Source organism: Panicum virgatum, chromosome 9K (genome assembly GCF_016808335.1).
Source record: "Panicum virgatum strain AP13 chromosome 9K, P.virgatum_v5, whole genome shotgun sequence".
Classification (NCBI taxonomy): Eukaryota; Viridiplantae; Streptophyta; class Magnoliopsida; order Poales; family Poaceae; genus Panicum; species Panicum virgatum.
Genome location: NC_053144.1, coordinates 62,455,089 through 62,469,005, shown reverse-complemented (window position 1 = coordinate 62,469,005; position 13,917 = coordinate 62,455,089). Strand labels below are relative to the sequence as shown.

The window sequence follows — 13,917 nt, the reverse complement described above, 5'->3', positions numbered from 1 at the left end:
TCGTTCGAAGAATCTGTATCGCGCAAATTTTGGCACATTTTTGCTAGATCCGAACAAATTTGGCCCTTGCAATCTGCGAAATGAACTAATGATTGGTCAAGAAAACCGATCAAAAAATTGCATAAGAAAAGCAAGAAAACGCCACCTATGACAGGTTATTCGTCCACGTGGCGTAACTCTTATGTACACATCATCTCGTCCCGACTCTCCTAAATCTCCTACTGCTAGTGAATTAATTAACCGGCCCGGCTGGCAGTTGGGCTACAGGTCGCCCTGCTCCGCCTCCGCGACGAGCGCCGCGAGCGCCTGCTGCGCGCCGGCCGCGTCCCGCCCGGCAACGAACGGGTGCTCCAGCAGCTCGGCCACGGACGCGCGCTGCCCGGCCTTCTTCTCCAGGCACCGCGCCACGAAGTCCCGGAACTCCTCCGACGCCGCGGCCGGTGGCTCCGGCGCCTCGCCGAAGCAGATGGCGCACATGAGCGCGGCCCAGTCCGGGCGCTGGCCCTCGGGCAGGAGCGGGAAGTGGCCCAGGTACAGCTCCAGGATGGCCACCCCGAGGCTCCACACGTCGGCGGCGTAGGGGTCGTAGTCGCCCGAGTACGCCTCCGGGTCGAACCGCTCCGGCGACATGTACGCCGCCGTGCCGACGTAGGACGCGCAGGGGTCGAGCCGCCGGCGCAGCACCTTGCCCGCGCCGAAGTCGGCGATCTTGACCTCGCCGCCGGCGCCCACGAGCAGGTTCGACGGCTTCAGGTCGCGGTGCACGACGCGGAGCGCGTGCAGCGCCGCGAGCCCGAGGAGCGCCTGCCGCGCCACGGCGGCGATGGGGCGCTCCGCCATCGGGCGGCCCAGCCGGCGGAGCAAGCCCGCGAGGGAGCCCCCGGGCATGAGCTCCAGCGCCAGCGCCGCGGGCGCCTCCCCCGCCGACGCTGACGGGATCACCGCGTGGAGGCGCACGACGTGGGGCGCGTCCGCGGCGAGCTTGAGTATCTCGGCCTCGCGCGCCGCGGAGGGGTCCCCGGCCGCGAAGAGCTTGAGCGCGAGCGGCTGCGCGGACCGGCGGTGGCGCACCTTGTAGACGGTGCCGCCGTTGCCGTGCCCGAGGACGGAGATCTTCTCGTAGTCCGAGAGGCGGGCGTCGGAGGCGGAGGTGGACGGCGCGGCGGCGGCGGGCTGCGGCTGCGGCGGCAGGCGCAAGGCGAAGTGGTCGAGCGGGAGGGTGAGGTGCGGCAGCTGGCGGCGCTGGCGGACGAGAGCCATGGGTTTGTTGCTTGGAAGTGGCGAGGACTGCGGAGTAGGAAGGAGATGGGTGAGGTGAAGAGGGGAGGCAAAGCACGAGACGAGAGGGAGGCTTGTATATATGGAGTAGCAGTGGAAGACGGGCGGGTGAGAGTGGAGTGCGGTGGGGTTACCGGCCGGTGAGTTGTTTCGGTTGCATCTCCAACTCACCTGCATGTGCGCTTATCATCTGCCGCGCCGCGCCGTGCGTCCCCCGCCCGCAATCTGCGTTATGTCACTTATGCGCCAACCGTGCTGCTAGTTATTTCTCTTATACCACTTGATTATCTCATTTTGATAATTTCTGAAAACATTTATTTCATTAGACGTAGATTTTCTAAAACACCATGGATGTTAGTAGAGCATAAGAGTATTTTCCCAAAAAGGAATTGTAAGGAGCATCATTCCTTTTCGCGAAACAATTTGCACGACCTACCTCATGTAAAATGCATCTAGTAATTTATTGATACCAATCGGTCTCGAACATGTTTTGCTTTTATTTCTTGAAAAAGATACATCGTTGTAATTATCAAAGAATTTTGAAGGGCCGTGGCCTGGCCGCCTGGTCATTTTGATGCAAAATTAGTAGTATATAACCTAAGACAATTTAGAGTTTTGGACCAATGGATCTTACGTGTTCAGAAACGTTCAGAAGAAACTTTCCAGCTCAACCGATGTGTTCAGAAACGTTCAGAAGAAACTTTCCAGCTCAACTCGATGGGTCCACTGAGGACGATAACATTTTCTTTTTTTAATAATGGGAAAGAGTATCCGCTCTTGACCTCAAAAGAGGCTACATCCACTTATTACAAAGCTTGCAGCTCTTCCATCTGCGATCACAATGACAAAAGTAAGCAAAAGGCGACAAACCCAACCCAAAAGTTCGATGAAGACCCTTATTGAGGACCAATCCTATTACTAAACCTCCATCCATAATTGGCAAATAATTGCATGATCAAGACCTCTATGGTTTGACATGCCTTCTGTACTGCCTCCTTGTCTTCGTCACGCTTTTGTAGCTGTGCCCAGAATTTGAGCCAATGGGTTCCTCGATATAGTACCTGTAAATAAGTTTTAGTTGGAGATTTATCAAAAATCACATCATTCCTACTAAGCCAAATGGCCCAACACAAAACAGATGCTCCTACTAACAGCTGTCTTTTTAATTTGGTTCCAACCCCTCTAAGCCAATTACCAAACAGATGAGTAATGCTACGAGGCGGATTTAAATCAAAAAGCAAACTGTACGGCTCTCCATAGGAACTTGGCTACATGACAATCAATAAAGAGGTGTTGAATAGTTTCATCACTAGAACAAAAGCAACACTATTTATTACCATTTCAATTCCGTCTTGCTAAATTGTCTTTAGTAAGAATAACACATCTCTTTAAGTACCACATAAATATTTTAATCTTTAAGGGCATTTTTAGTTTCTACAAATATTTGTCAAACTGTACATTACCATTGCTAATAAGTGCACTATACATTGAGCTAACGGTAAACATACCAAATTAATTCAAATTTCATCGAAAGACATCAGCATTATCATTTAAATGGACATTCCTCACGTGCTTTTATATGCACGAAAATGCACACGTCCTGGTTACAAAAATCCATGCTCCAACGGAGCAATCTAGGTACTTGTCGCATTGCATTTGCATCCCCGGCTGGGTTATTTTGTCCTGCAACCGGATTGCGCTCCCAAGTCACCAATCACGTGGCATATTGTCACGCACCAGGAACTAACGCCCTTCTTCCGTAATCATCACGCGAGCCAGAATTAGGCCGGCCAAGCCGCCGACGCCCTCCGTTTCTCTCCATCTTCTGGTGTCCGTCCCGTCCCATACGGTCCATTCCAGGCGGCCGTCCCGAGCCGGCCGGATGATCAGCGCAGCGCAGCCGTCTCCGCAGGTGAGCGTGGCACCGGCGGTGAGCGCACACGGGTAGCTGAGTAGCTCCGCCCATTAAAAAACAGGACGGGATCGCGGGGGGAAGGGAAGGCGGGCGGGCGAGGACGCGAGGTGGAGCTGCGAAGGCGTGCGTGCGGTGAAACTGGCAACGCCGCAACGGTAGCAGGAAGACGGGAAGAACTTTCTGACGCCACGCAGGGTCGCCGTCGGGGCCCGCTCGGGTGCCTAGTGGCGGCTCCCCGACAGCGACGCGCGGGCGCCCGGGGCGGGTGAGTCACCGAGCGCTACCGCGCTAGGGAGCGGGGGCGCGGCTTCGTCTGGATCTGGCGGCGAGGGAGGGACGCACGCACGCTTCTTCCCATTGGTGTCGCGTCGCGTGGCGCTGTGCCGTCGGCCGTCGCTCCCACCCACACAGCGAGCTTTCTTTCCGCCCCTTTCATTTTTTTTTCTGGCACAGGGGCGCTGGGCAAGTTGGGCTGTTTGCCTGTACTGTACTTATTAGAACCGGCAAGTTGGGAGCTGGAAATGGACGCGTCGATAGATTTTTGTTCGTTTGAGATCCGAATCGGAGGATGCGCGAATGAGGAGGGTAAGATGAGCAGGGTTGTTAGTGACAGTGATCTGGATTATAGTTTCCCTTTTGTTCAGGGAAAAATTCTGTAATACAGTACATGGAAAGGTTTCTCGCTCTGTCATTTAGCACTTCCGAGAAAACTTTCCAAACCTCCCGGGTAACTGAACTTTCATCAAATTAGAAAAGGATTTACATTTAGCTCATGGATCGACAAGATAGCGATACCTAATCGATTTCGGAACTTCCCATCCTTTACACAGCACTGCAGCAGAGGCCTTGAAGGGTCACCTTTTTATCAGAGGCTTTCCCAATTTTCTCCCAAAGTAAACATAAAAATGCTACTCATTTACAGTAGTTTATTCCCGCCTGGATTCTGAAGCATCATCCAGCGCCACCCTGCAAAGCAATCTCCTCCGTATATACGTTTCTTTTCTCTAAACCACTGTCACTATCAGGAGCTCCCGTTTTTCCATCGCCAGCGGTAACCATAAACCAAAAGAAAAAAACCCATGACGCACGCACGCCTCGTTCGCGATAAGATACACGTCCCCGTCCCTCCCGGTCCCCGTCTCGCCTGGCCTTTTGCGCAGGAATTTTTAAAAAACTGACACCTTGCCAAGCAAAGCAACCCGGACCGGAAACCCGAGCCGGGGACACGTGACGGAATGGAACCAGTCCGCACGGGGACAAGGGAGGCGGGTGGAGCGCGGATCCTTCCCGACCCGTCCCCTCCCCGACTCCTCCCCTCTTCTCAACTTCTTCCGCAACCGCCAGTTCCTGCCGCCTTCCGCAGTTCCGCTCGGCCGGCGGCGGCCTCCCCCTCTCGCTTCGGCGCTTCCTCGTGCGCGCGCCGCGCCCGCGGCCCACCTGCGCTAGCTGCGCCCCCAGCTGCGGACCTGCGCGTTACGCCCAGCCTAGCCGGCTAGGTGCACAGTACACTAGTGCCAGTGCTCACTGGCTCTCTGCTCAGTGGTCACTGCTGCGTTGGCTAATTGGTTTGGTAGATGCAGGTGGTGGACGTCACACGGCATTAGCAACACCAAAAAAATGTTTGCATCGTGCCGTTCGAGTTAATGCGAGACACGGCGCCCGCTAGAAATAGCAAACCCTTTTTGCAGTCGAATTTCACTTGCATGTTTAGAAAATGGCGCTAGCAGTAGCAGCTAGCACTTGAGGGCTGAGGGCTGAGGCCAGGGCGCCACAGAACCTAACGCGCGCCATGATGGGTTGCTGACGAGCTGTGCGTTTCATATTTCACCATCGGTATTAGTTTTCTGAGCTCAGGAAACCAAATTGGGGTGTTCGCTAAGCTAACGTCATTAACATTGTGGCGGGGACTATATTAATTTTGGAGGTTACTTGAACTAGCAGCCGCCGAGGCCGGTAAAGGGGATCTAATCCAACCATATAAAATGCACGTTCTGTTTGTTTACGGGTTAGGTACATGATTGCCAAATACACAAAAACTTAACAATTAGTTAAACAACGTACGAAATGGAGTCTGAACTTGTTTGTCAGGTTGCGGAGTCTTTACTCGAAGAATCTCCCCCGTTTCGCTGGACGCAGCCCGCCGCCAAGACTCGGAGGACCACGGAGTCCTGTGTGCACGAAGCTCTCTACGAATCTAGCTACATTCTTTTGTTATCTGCGGTTCCTTGTTTAGTCGGAACCATTTTAAGTGTCCCCCATAATCCTTTTTTGTAAAAAGAAAATAAATCGCCTACCTGTAATCCATGCGTGCCCGTTGCCTTTCTCGCCGCTCCTCCAGAACCGAACAATCGATTTCTTGCGGTTGCACGCTACACTAATTATTCGTACTACCTCTTCAGAACCCAGATGTCATGCGATGATGCGAACAGTGACACGCCACTGGTATTTATGGGAGCAACTTTATTGCTGCTACGGGTGACAAGGAAATTGACGCGATCCTGGCAGGAGAGCGATTTCCCTTCCCTTTGGATCATATCAAAAAAATTATACTAAATTGCAAGCGCTCCATCTACAGATGATGCTGTCACAGCGGTGGGCGGCTAGCTTAATTGCGTGTCATATTCGTCGTGCTGCTATTGAAAAGATCAGAGGCCGCCGACTACACTGTTGCGGTTTTAACTTTGGATGTAGACGGAGACGGCCAGCTGAACAGCTGATCATCAGATATTCCAAAATGTAGGTCGTTTTGACTTTTCTAGATTCATAATATTTGCTAAGTATCTAAATATATCATATGTCTAGACACATAGCAAAATATATAAATCTAGAAATGTTAAAATGATCTATATTTTGAAACGGAGGGAGTAGTGGAATGTGGAATGCCCAATGCCCCGGCCCAATGCTTGCACACGGGAGCTTAGCCTGAGAAGTGCGCTGCTATAGCATGTGCAGTGCACACACATCTAGTGTAGTGAAGTGCCGTAGAAGTCGTGGCACAGCCACTCATCCGTCCGCCATCTGCTTACCTTTTTCTTCCCCCAACGTGGCGACAACCAACCCTACCCGATTCACTCGGCACAAAGAAGGTAGATGCTCCCCCCAAACAGCAAGTGGGGTGAGAGGGGAGATGCACGCTAACGCCTTTGGTCCCCCTCTGAGCACCCCAGCTATCCGGGGAACATGCATGAACGCACAAATTGATGGAATGGAATGATGGCAGAAAATGGCACGCCTCCGGCCTCCCTTTCGTTTTCCTCATTTAAGGCGTGCAAGATAGGAGCTTCCCCGACCCCTACCAAGCGTACCCAACCTATGTAGCTTTAAAAGGTAGAGCCGCGGCCGGGCCCCCCGTCAGCAGCCTCCACACGTGAAAGTGAAACCACCGATCGCTTCCTTCCAGAGCCAGGTTATCCGACTCGGCTGGCGACCCGGCCGCCGGAGCCGCAAGGCTTTGCCGCTGGCCCGCTGCCAGTAGATAATAAGACCAAGACCCGGACTGGTCAGTGATACGGTGTGGATCCGAGTGTGCAGGCTTGTGTTGCGATCCGAACGTGCAGGAGCTGCAGCTAACTGAAACTTTATTCGTTGCGATCTCCAGTCTAACAGACAAGCTCACAGATCTGAGGACAGGCGTTTTGTTCACCCCAGAAACCGGATACGGAAGCATCTTCCAGGATCACAAGATCACGCCCCAATCCACACGAAGGCAACAAATTGCAATCTTACATCATGTATGAACATGACCCTTTTCCAAAGCAAAAGTTATCAACAAGACACCGCTAAAAAATTTGCATCAGTGGTGAGTACAACAGAGCAGCCTTAGTTGTCCATAAAACAGAGCAGCGCAATATGGCAGTTCGGTAGTCCCTAAAGGCCGATAGCTAAATACCAAATTATCGTCATTGTCTTGCTAGTCTCTCGTAATCAGAGGCTACCTTATGCTGCCTTGTCTTTTATCTTATAGTATCTACCTACAGGGAAACTAATGGCATGTGCAGAATAATCTGTCAATGCTAAGATTCACGTATGGCCTATACATCCCCATACCCGACCGGTTGTACCGTGATAGGTAGGTAACTGGGAATCAGCAAAAAATGTGCATCAATGTCATCACCTTGGAGTCATGGGTATCACGAAGCGTACTTGATCAGCCACTCTAGGCTCTGCATGAAAGAACGTTGAACAGGCTAACGACAATTAGGTGTCTTAGTGCGATAAAAGTCGATATTTGCCTAGTGCTGTAATGAGCATGGTTCTTGGTGCCCGGTATTTTTTTATATAAAAAAGAGGAGAAATGTACCATTAGGCATTCAGGCAGATCATCGTCCTGCGTCCTCACGTGAGTCTGCATACATGTGAGCTGCTCGTTAGGCATTTGCATTTCCAGTCTAGCTAGAATTAGAACATGTAAATTTGGAGTCGATATATATTTAGAAGCTATCAGATGACAGGTTCAGAAAGTTACAGTTCATACTTTGGCTTATGCTCACTGAGTTCTAAAGAATAACAACTGCAACGGCAGTTTATAACTAGAAATGGAGGATTCGGGTGTTCACCTCCATGACTAACTGGCATGAGGACTCCTTGCCTGTGGCAAGGCAAGCAAGGGCTACAACAGCGGCTGCCACAGTTGAAGGCCAGAAGGAGAGCTGCTTATGGTTCAGAAGTGAGAGCAAGGACAGGTAGTTCGCCAGGTCTGCTACCCTGTCATCTGCTTTTGCAGCCTTCAGATAGAACCTGCAAATTTTGAACAGAATGGTGTTAGCCTCTCCTCTTTGTTCAGCTGACATAGATAAGAAAGCAGGAAGTTCGTGGTACCAGAGGAAATGGTCAGTTGTTGTGACAAAACACTTAAAGTTGAGGACCTCCTGAACCAGCCACTCCATGGCAACAACATCACTCCGGCTGTAAATATTGACCCCAACTTTAAATGTCTTTTGAAGGACGCTGAAAAGAATCAAGCAACCACATAACTAAGCTTAACAGAAATAAATAATTGGAAACAGGTTATGATCAGGAGACAAACTCATAAGGATACATTTTCCAGTGCAATTTCAACTAAAGATATGTCTGTGAATTGTCTTACAAATGCAAAATGCAGGAATGCAAACCGTATATCAAAAGATATGATCAAACCAACAAAAAATGCCAATTAGTATGCTCAATTCTTTTACTACCGTTAACACATAACAGCAGGACAGCACAATCAGGAAACTAAGGAACTTCTGACACTTAAATGCAAGCTACAGAGTGCTAGTGCTAGTATCAAAAGGGACAAATAAAAAATGAAAATGACATGAAAACTACTGTTACACGCTAATATAGTTCAGATTCATAACATAATTAAAAAGTGAAATAGTTCTACTGAATCAAACCCAAGCCATATTTCTGCGAGGTAGTGATGCAATTGGTAAAAGAAACACAGTTATACCTTGCAGCATATATTTGAAAATCTGAGAGAATGTCCAGCACCAATGCATGGTTAAGGAGGAGATAATTTGGAGTGCTAAGTCAATTAATTATGCATCAGTTGTTTCTGAATGTTAATGGTGTAGTTAATTATGCATCAAATGCTTCTGAATGTCAATGGTGTGTATATCAATTAGGCAATCTGACAACACAGGATCACCAACTTTAGTCAGTAGTTATACTGAAAAGTGAAATAGAGCATGGAAGGGAGCTAGCGATCTAGTTAGAATTCACCAAATATGCAGAATAGCGTATCTTCAAACCAGACATAAATATTAAAACATGTAACACAAGGGAGAACATTACCAATTGTACGGCTGGTTCTCTTCTATGCGGGTGGCCAGGGTGATGCAGGCAATACCCAGCAACTGCAGATTTCTCAGACCCTTCATGTATCCTTGTGTCAAGAAACGGTCCATCAGTCCAATCCCCATGAACTTGGTTACTGGCTGCAACTTCGTGAGATGCGAATGCTGCCATTGCAAGGGAAAGAGTCATTCTTTGCAAGTTTAATTTTGGAACAACAGAAATGAAGGAGCATAAAATGTTCATGTCAAGCTTTTGAGTAGTGACACTGACACAGTAGTAGAGTGCAATGAAAACATTCATAATGCCTAATTTCAAGAAACCTACAGATGGAAAATGGTGATGGCAAAGCTTTCAGGAGTTCTCTGAATCTCAAACAGATACCAAGTGCATCAAAAAAGCTCAAATTTGTGGGGATGCATATGCAATAAAGGGCATATTCAGAGTTACAGATAGACAATTGCATTTAGAAAGCAAAGGTTCAGGTATCCTAATTGCTACAATATGTAATCCCAGACATTGAAGCAACATGCCAATCAAATGACGTATCAGATGCCAAATGAGAACTGCAGAGATTTTTTTTGTGCAATTCAAACAGTTATTTCTCTCTTCCTCTTCAAACAGCCCATGTTAGTTGTTAGACATAGCTGATCTCTGGGACAAGGACAATTTGGTTGCAAAAATGAGTGCTCAAACTGAGTCAGTACAAGCACGACTACTCATACTCAATGATCAATAGCTACAAGGACAGCCCTAAACCCTGATATCTCAATAGCATCGCCATTTTCAAATCCACTCATCAACTAATGGTAAACTAACAAACTTTTAGATAGTAGATAATTTCTCCAGTACAAAATACGAAAGGGAACCAGATAGTCATTAACTAAAAAAAAACATTTACACCAGAGAACAGCTTCTTATGCAATTATGCAGTTATGGTGCTTGCTGAACACTGGAAACAAATTCTAGACCATTGAGCCTGACAACAAAACAATTAACCAGCAGAGGATCTAGAGTGGTCTGCCACCAGTACAATGCAGAAACAATTAACCAACAAATCGACCACATCCGATGCTTAAGTCTTAACCTGAGGTGAACTGTTGATCGCACCGTACGCGCATAGCAGAATGTAGTATACACTGACCTCGATGATCCAGTTCACCATGACGACACGTTGCTCCACGACGAGAGGGCCGTAGCTGCCGGGCATGGAGCCGTACACCTCAGTGTAGTCGCGTGCAATCGCCTCGCGCCGCTCCCGCCGCCGGAACCGCTCGTAGCTCTCCTCGTCGTCCAAGTCCTCAAACCGCCTCCCCTGACACAAGCATTCCCATCACAGCAATTACCAATTTAACAGATCGATTACATCACTGATCAATGCAGTCAAATCCAATTCCCAACAAATTTGACAGAAATCTCGTGGAAACCCGCTCACCGTCAGGAGATCGAGAGCGGCATTGTTGACGGCGCGCGCTTCGGGGTGCACGCAGGGGACGAACTGCTTGACGAGGTCGAGGAAGCGGGAGAAGGTCGCTGAGGGCGCGGCGTCGCCGCCGTCGTCTTCGGTCAAGGGGGAGCTGATGAGGGGGCTGAGGGAGTACTCGGCGCAGCGGCAAGGTCCGCTGAGCACCTCCTCATCCTCCTCGGACTCCGACGGGGTCAGCTCCTCCAACGCCGAGGAGTACTCTGTCGCCTCGGCGGTGTCGGCGAGCTGCTCCGGGCAGGCGAGGTCGGACTCGAGCACGGAGCCCAGGCACGACGACTCGGAGGCCTCGACCTCGGCGGGGCACGCCCTCGCGCCGCCGATCACCTCCGAGCACTCGGAGCCGGCCGGCCGCGCCTCTTCCGCGTCCTGGCGCCGAGGCCTCTTCTCCGGGCGCTGGTACTCGGCGAGGGAGGTGGAGGAGGCGGAGATCACCTCGCTGTAGAAGCAGGAGGACGCCGAGGTGGACGAATCGGCGGGCCAGTTCCCCGCCGCAGCCGCGGCCTGATCGAGGAGCAGCGCCGCCGCCCCTCTCCGCCGACGGAAGGGGTTGGAGCGGGGCCTCGTGGGCACCGGCACGAGCAGGGTGGGAGGCATTGTGTGATCCGTGCGTGCGCGTGCCCCCGGGGGTGTGTGTGTGTTGTGCTACTTGCTACGGCTAGATGCTGCCGTGTTTGCCTTGATTATATAGCTCGACCAGCCGCTGCCTGTGTGGAGAACACAGAGACTTGGGGAAGGGGTAGGAGAGATCAACATTGAACGCCCAGCCCCGAAAAGCAATTCGAATTTGAACCCTGAGCTTCACTGGTCCCACCTGCAGCCAGAGTAGATTGACAGCGTGTTGTGCGACTTGCCCCGATCGCGGCGTGGGATTGCCAGAACAACGGCCGTGTCAGCCTCCGTTGGGAATGTCCGGGGCTGTTGCAGACTGAGCAAACGCCAGGTTGTGTCAGACTGTCACTGTCATGCCGTGATTCACTTTGCTGCGAGATGTGTGTCAGTGTGTGATCTGCTTGATTCGGAGTGGCAACAGGTTCGTGGCTTTTCTCTCAGCTGCTGTCGAAGTCCTCCTGAAATGCCATTTTTAAGAGTTCAATGGCTCACTGCGTTCCCAGCAGCAAAATCCCAGAAACTAGTCATATTCCGGTTGCAAATCAGAATGATCCCTGATTTCTGAACTTGAAGAATGCCAGTCTGCACTACAGTTATGTGAAAACAATCTCACTCGATCGCTTCCTCCAGCGCCCAGCCACCTGCAAATGCAATGCAAGTATGCAAGTGGGGGCGCCGCCTTGCTTCCATCAGTATCAGCTGGACCGCCTGGTTCTGTTTGCTTGCCCTTAGTTAAATTTCTTTCACACCGACAAGAGCAGAATGTCAGATTTGATGGACACCAAAATTTTCAACTAAACGTTCCTAAAAAGCTTGTGTGCAGGTGCAGGTTGTGCTCAATCATACAAACAAATTGGAAGAAAATGAGAGTAAATTCTCTTTTCAGTTCTTCAGATAAGGGGACAGCAAAAACTGAGTAACTCGAAAACGTTACAGCATGTCAGGGTAGGTGCTGATGGGCACGTATCAAGTTTAATGACTTGAGCACCGTTGTACATAATTTCCTAGGATTACAGTACATGAAACATATCTAAAATGTACCGACTGACAGGCACAGCAGACAGCACTTGTCCAAGCATGTCATCAGCCTGAGAGACAAGGTGATGATGTACCTGAGAAGTGATCAAAATGGTAGTTTACATGACAAGTGTCCTCTGGACCTGCATCATGATCTTGAGCAAATTTGTACAAAATAAGCAAGTAGTTCAGCATTTCAGTTGAATTCTGTTCCATGCTTTATTCAATGACTGTAAACTGTTGACTGCACTAAGCCATCTGGCTAAATTTGTTCTCAGGCAAATTCCCAACAAAGCTGTGAAGCACTATTCTTGGCACACCCCATGACTAACCATGACGTGCTTCATGCGCGAAAGTTGGGCAGAATCGCTCATTGCTTAAAGTAACAACCCTCCAGGGCACTGTTTCAATCCTAATAAATGAGATGCTAGCTCAGCATCACCATATTGCTTCAGTAACTCCACTAAACGTTCAGCACAAGATGCTTCTATGTGGATCTCTCTCTCGACAACCTTCCACCCCAATGCTGATGCCTCATGGACATGCCCTTCCTCACACAGACCAAGCAACAGAGTGCCATACACGTCCGAGTCACACAGCACACCGTTCTCCTCCATCATTCCCAACCAGTGGTAAGCATCCAGTGACCTCTTCCTTATACAGAGCTCCTTCACCATCGAACTGCCAGCAAGCGGGGACAACTGCACCCCTTTCTTCATCATCCTTTGCGCCAATCCTTCAGCTTCAGCTGTCATGCCAACCCTCCACAAGCAAATAAGTAGAACATTGTAGCACTGCTCACTCGACATACCCCGATCACCAACCACACGCTCGACCACATTATATGTATCGGCCACCCTCCGTTCCGTGCAGACACCTTCGAGGAGCGTCTGCACAAAAACCCGGTTTGGCATCACCCCTCTACCTGCCATCCTATCCAGTACACCAAGTGCCTCTGCCACCCTCCCCTTCTCAAAGAGGCATTTCACCAAACATGTATAGGTCACCACGTTGGGCGCACAATTTGCACCCAACCCACTGCCCTCCATCTCCTCGATCAACCTCACCGCACCATCCAAGTTCCCGAAATTGTACATCCCGTCGAGCATCGCGGTGTAAACCACAGCATTGGGCACGCACCCGAACTCCGGCATTTTGTCGATCAGCCTGCGGGCGCTCTCGAAATTCCCAGCGGACGCCAGCTTATGCACCGCGGTCACGATCACGGGCACGGTGGGAGAGGCGCCGGACCCGGACATGATCTCAAGCACGGCGGAGACATCAGCGGCAGAGCCCGCCGCGCGGAGGGCATGGTGGAAGCAGGCGGCGTCGGGGACGAGGCCGAAGGACCGCATGTGGCGCAGGATGGCGAGGGAGGCGGGGAAGAGACCGGCGTGAGTCGAGAGGTTGAGTAGGAGGGCGTAGTGCGGGAGTGGGAGGGGCTGTGGGGAGGAGGAGAGGAGCAGCGGTACAGATGAGGAGAGGTCGGGAAGAGAGGTGGCGAGTGAGGAGAGAGCATGCGGGGAGGGGAGAGGCGTGGAGGCGGTCAGGCGCCATAGGAAGAAGCGAAGGGAGAGAAGCGGGGAGGGGAGCCGCGGGAGGAGGTGGGGCAGTGTGCGGAGAGGGAAGGCGCCGGAGGGCAACGGGAAGGCTCTGGAGAGAGCGCGCGGGAGCGGAGTGGAGGAAGTCGGCGGCGGGTTGAGGACGTTAAGCAGCGCAACGAGTTTGGGATGCTCCCGGAGGGGCGGGCGGGTGGAGAGGCGGCGGCGGAGGAGGAGCGCCGCCGCGCATGGTGGCATTTGGTGGTGGTGCGGACGGAGATGGCGGAGAACGGGGG

At 51.2% G+C, this 13,917-nt stretch overlaps 3 protein-coding genes across 4 annotated transcripts; all 3 read right to left on the bottom strand.

The window, feature by feature from the left end:
- LOC120646803 (mitogen-activated protein kinase kinase 9-like) lies at positions 1–1,347 on the bottom strand. The gene has a single exon (XM_039923275.1). It carries the CDS (start codon positions 1,258–1,260, stop codon positions 262–264), a length of 999 nt encoding a protein of 332 aa, XP_039779209.1. The 5' UTR covers positions 1,261–1,347; the 3' UTR covers positions 1–261.
- Positions 1,348–6,907: 5,560 nt separating this feature from the next.
- Positions 6,908–11,791, bottom strand: LOC120646802 (cyclin-SDS-like). 2 transcript variants are annotated; one of them, XM_039923273.1, is made up of 7 exons: positions 10,404–11,791; positions 10,113–10,283; positions 8,969–9,135; positions 8,012–8,140; positions 7,750–7,930; positions 7,494–7,538; positions 6,908–7,356 (listed from the first exon to the last, which is right to left on the bottom strand). In XM_039923273.1, exons 1-7 carry the CDS (start codon positions 11,046–11,048, stop codon positions 7,324–7,326), a joined length of 1,371 nt encoding a protein of 456 aa, XP_039779207.1. In that variant the 5' UTR covers positions 11,049–11,791; the 3' UTR covers positions 6,908–7,323. The 2 variants fall into 2 exon arrangements, with proteins under 2 accessions (XP_039779207.1, XP_039779208.1); XM_039923274.1 differs by having other exon boundaries at positions 8,012–8,098.
- A 167-nt stretch (positions 11,792–11,958) lies between these two features.
- LOC120646801 (pentatricopeptide repeat-containing protein At5g47360-like) lies at positions 11,959–13,917 on the bottom strand. The gene has a single exon (XM_039923272.1). The coding sequence runs from the start codon at positions 13,877–13,879 to the stop codon at positions 12,458–12,460; it is 1,422 nt and encodes a 473-aa protein (XP_039779206.1). The 5' UTR covers positions 13,880–13,917; the 3' UTR covers positions 11,959–12,457.

Coding starts and splice junctions, on each gene's coding strand:
- LOC120646803 (XM_039923275.1), bottom strand. CDS start 1,260: ATGGCTCTCGTCCGCCAGCGCCGCCAGCTGCCGCACCTCACCCTCCCG.
- LOC120646802 (XM_039923273.1), bottom strand. CDS start 11,048: ATGCCTCCCACCCTGCTCGTGCCGGTGCCCACGAGGCCCCGCTCCAAC. Junction 9,136..10,112: donor TGGTGAACTGGATCATCGAG/GTCAGTGTATAC, acceptor TTGCAATGGCAG/CATTCGCATCTCACGAAGTT. Junction 8,141..8,968: donor GAGAACCAGCCGTACAATTG/GTAATGTTCTCC, acceptor GATTCTTTTCAG/CGTCCTTCAAAAGACATTTA.
- LOC120646801 (XM_039923272.1), bottom strand. CDS start 13,879: ATGCCACCATGCGCGGCGGCGCTCCTCCTCCGCCGCCGCCTCTCCACC.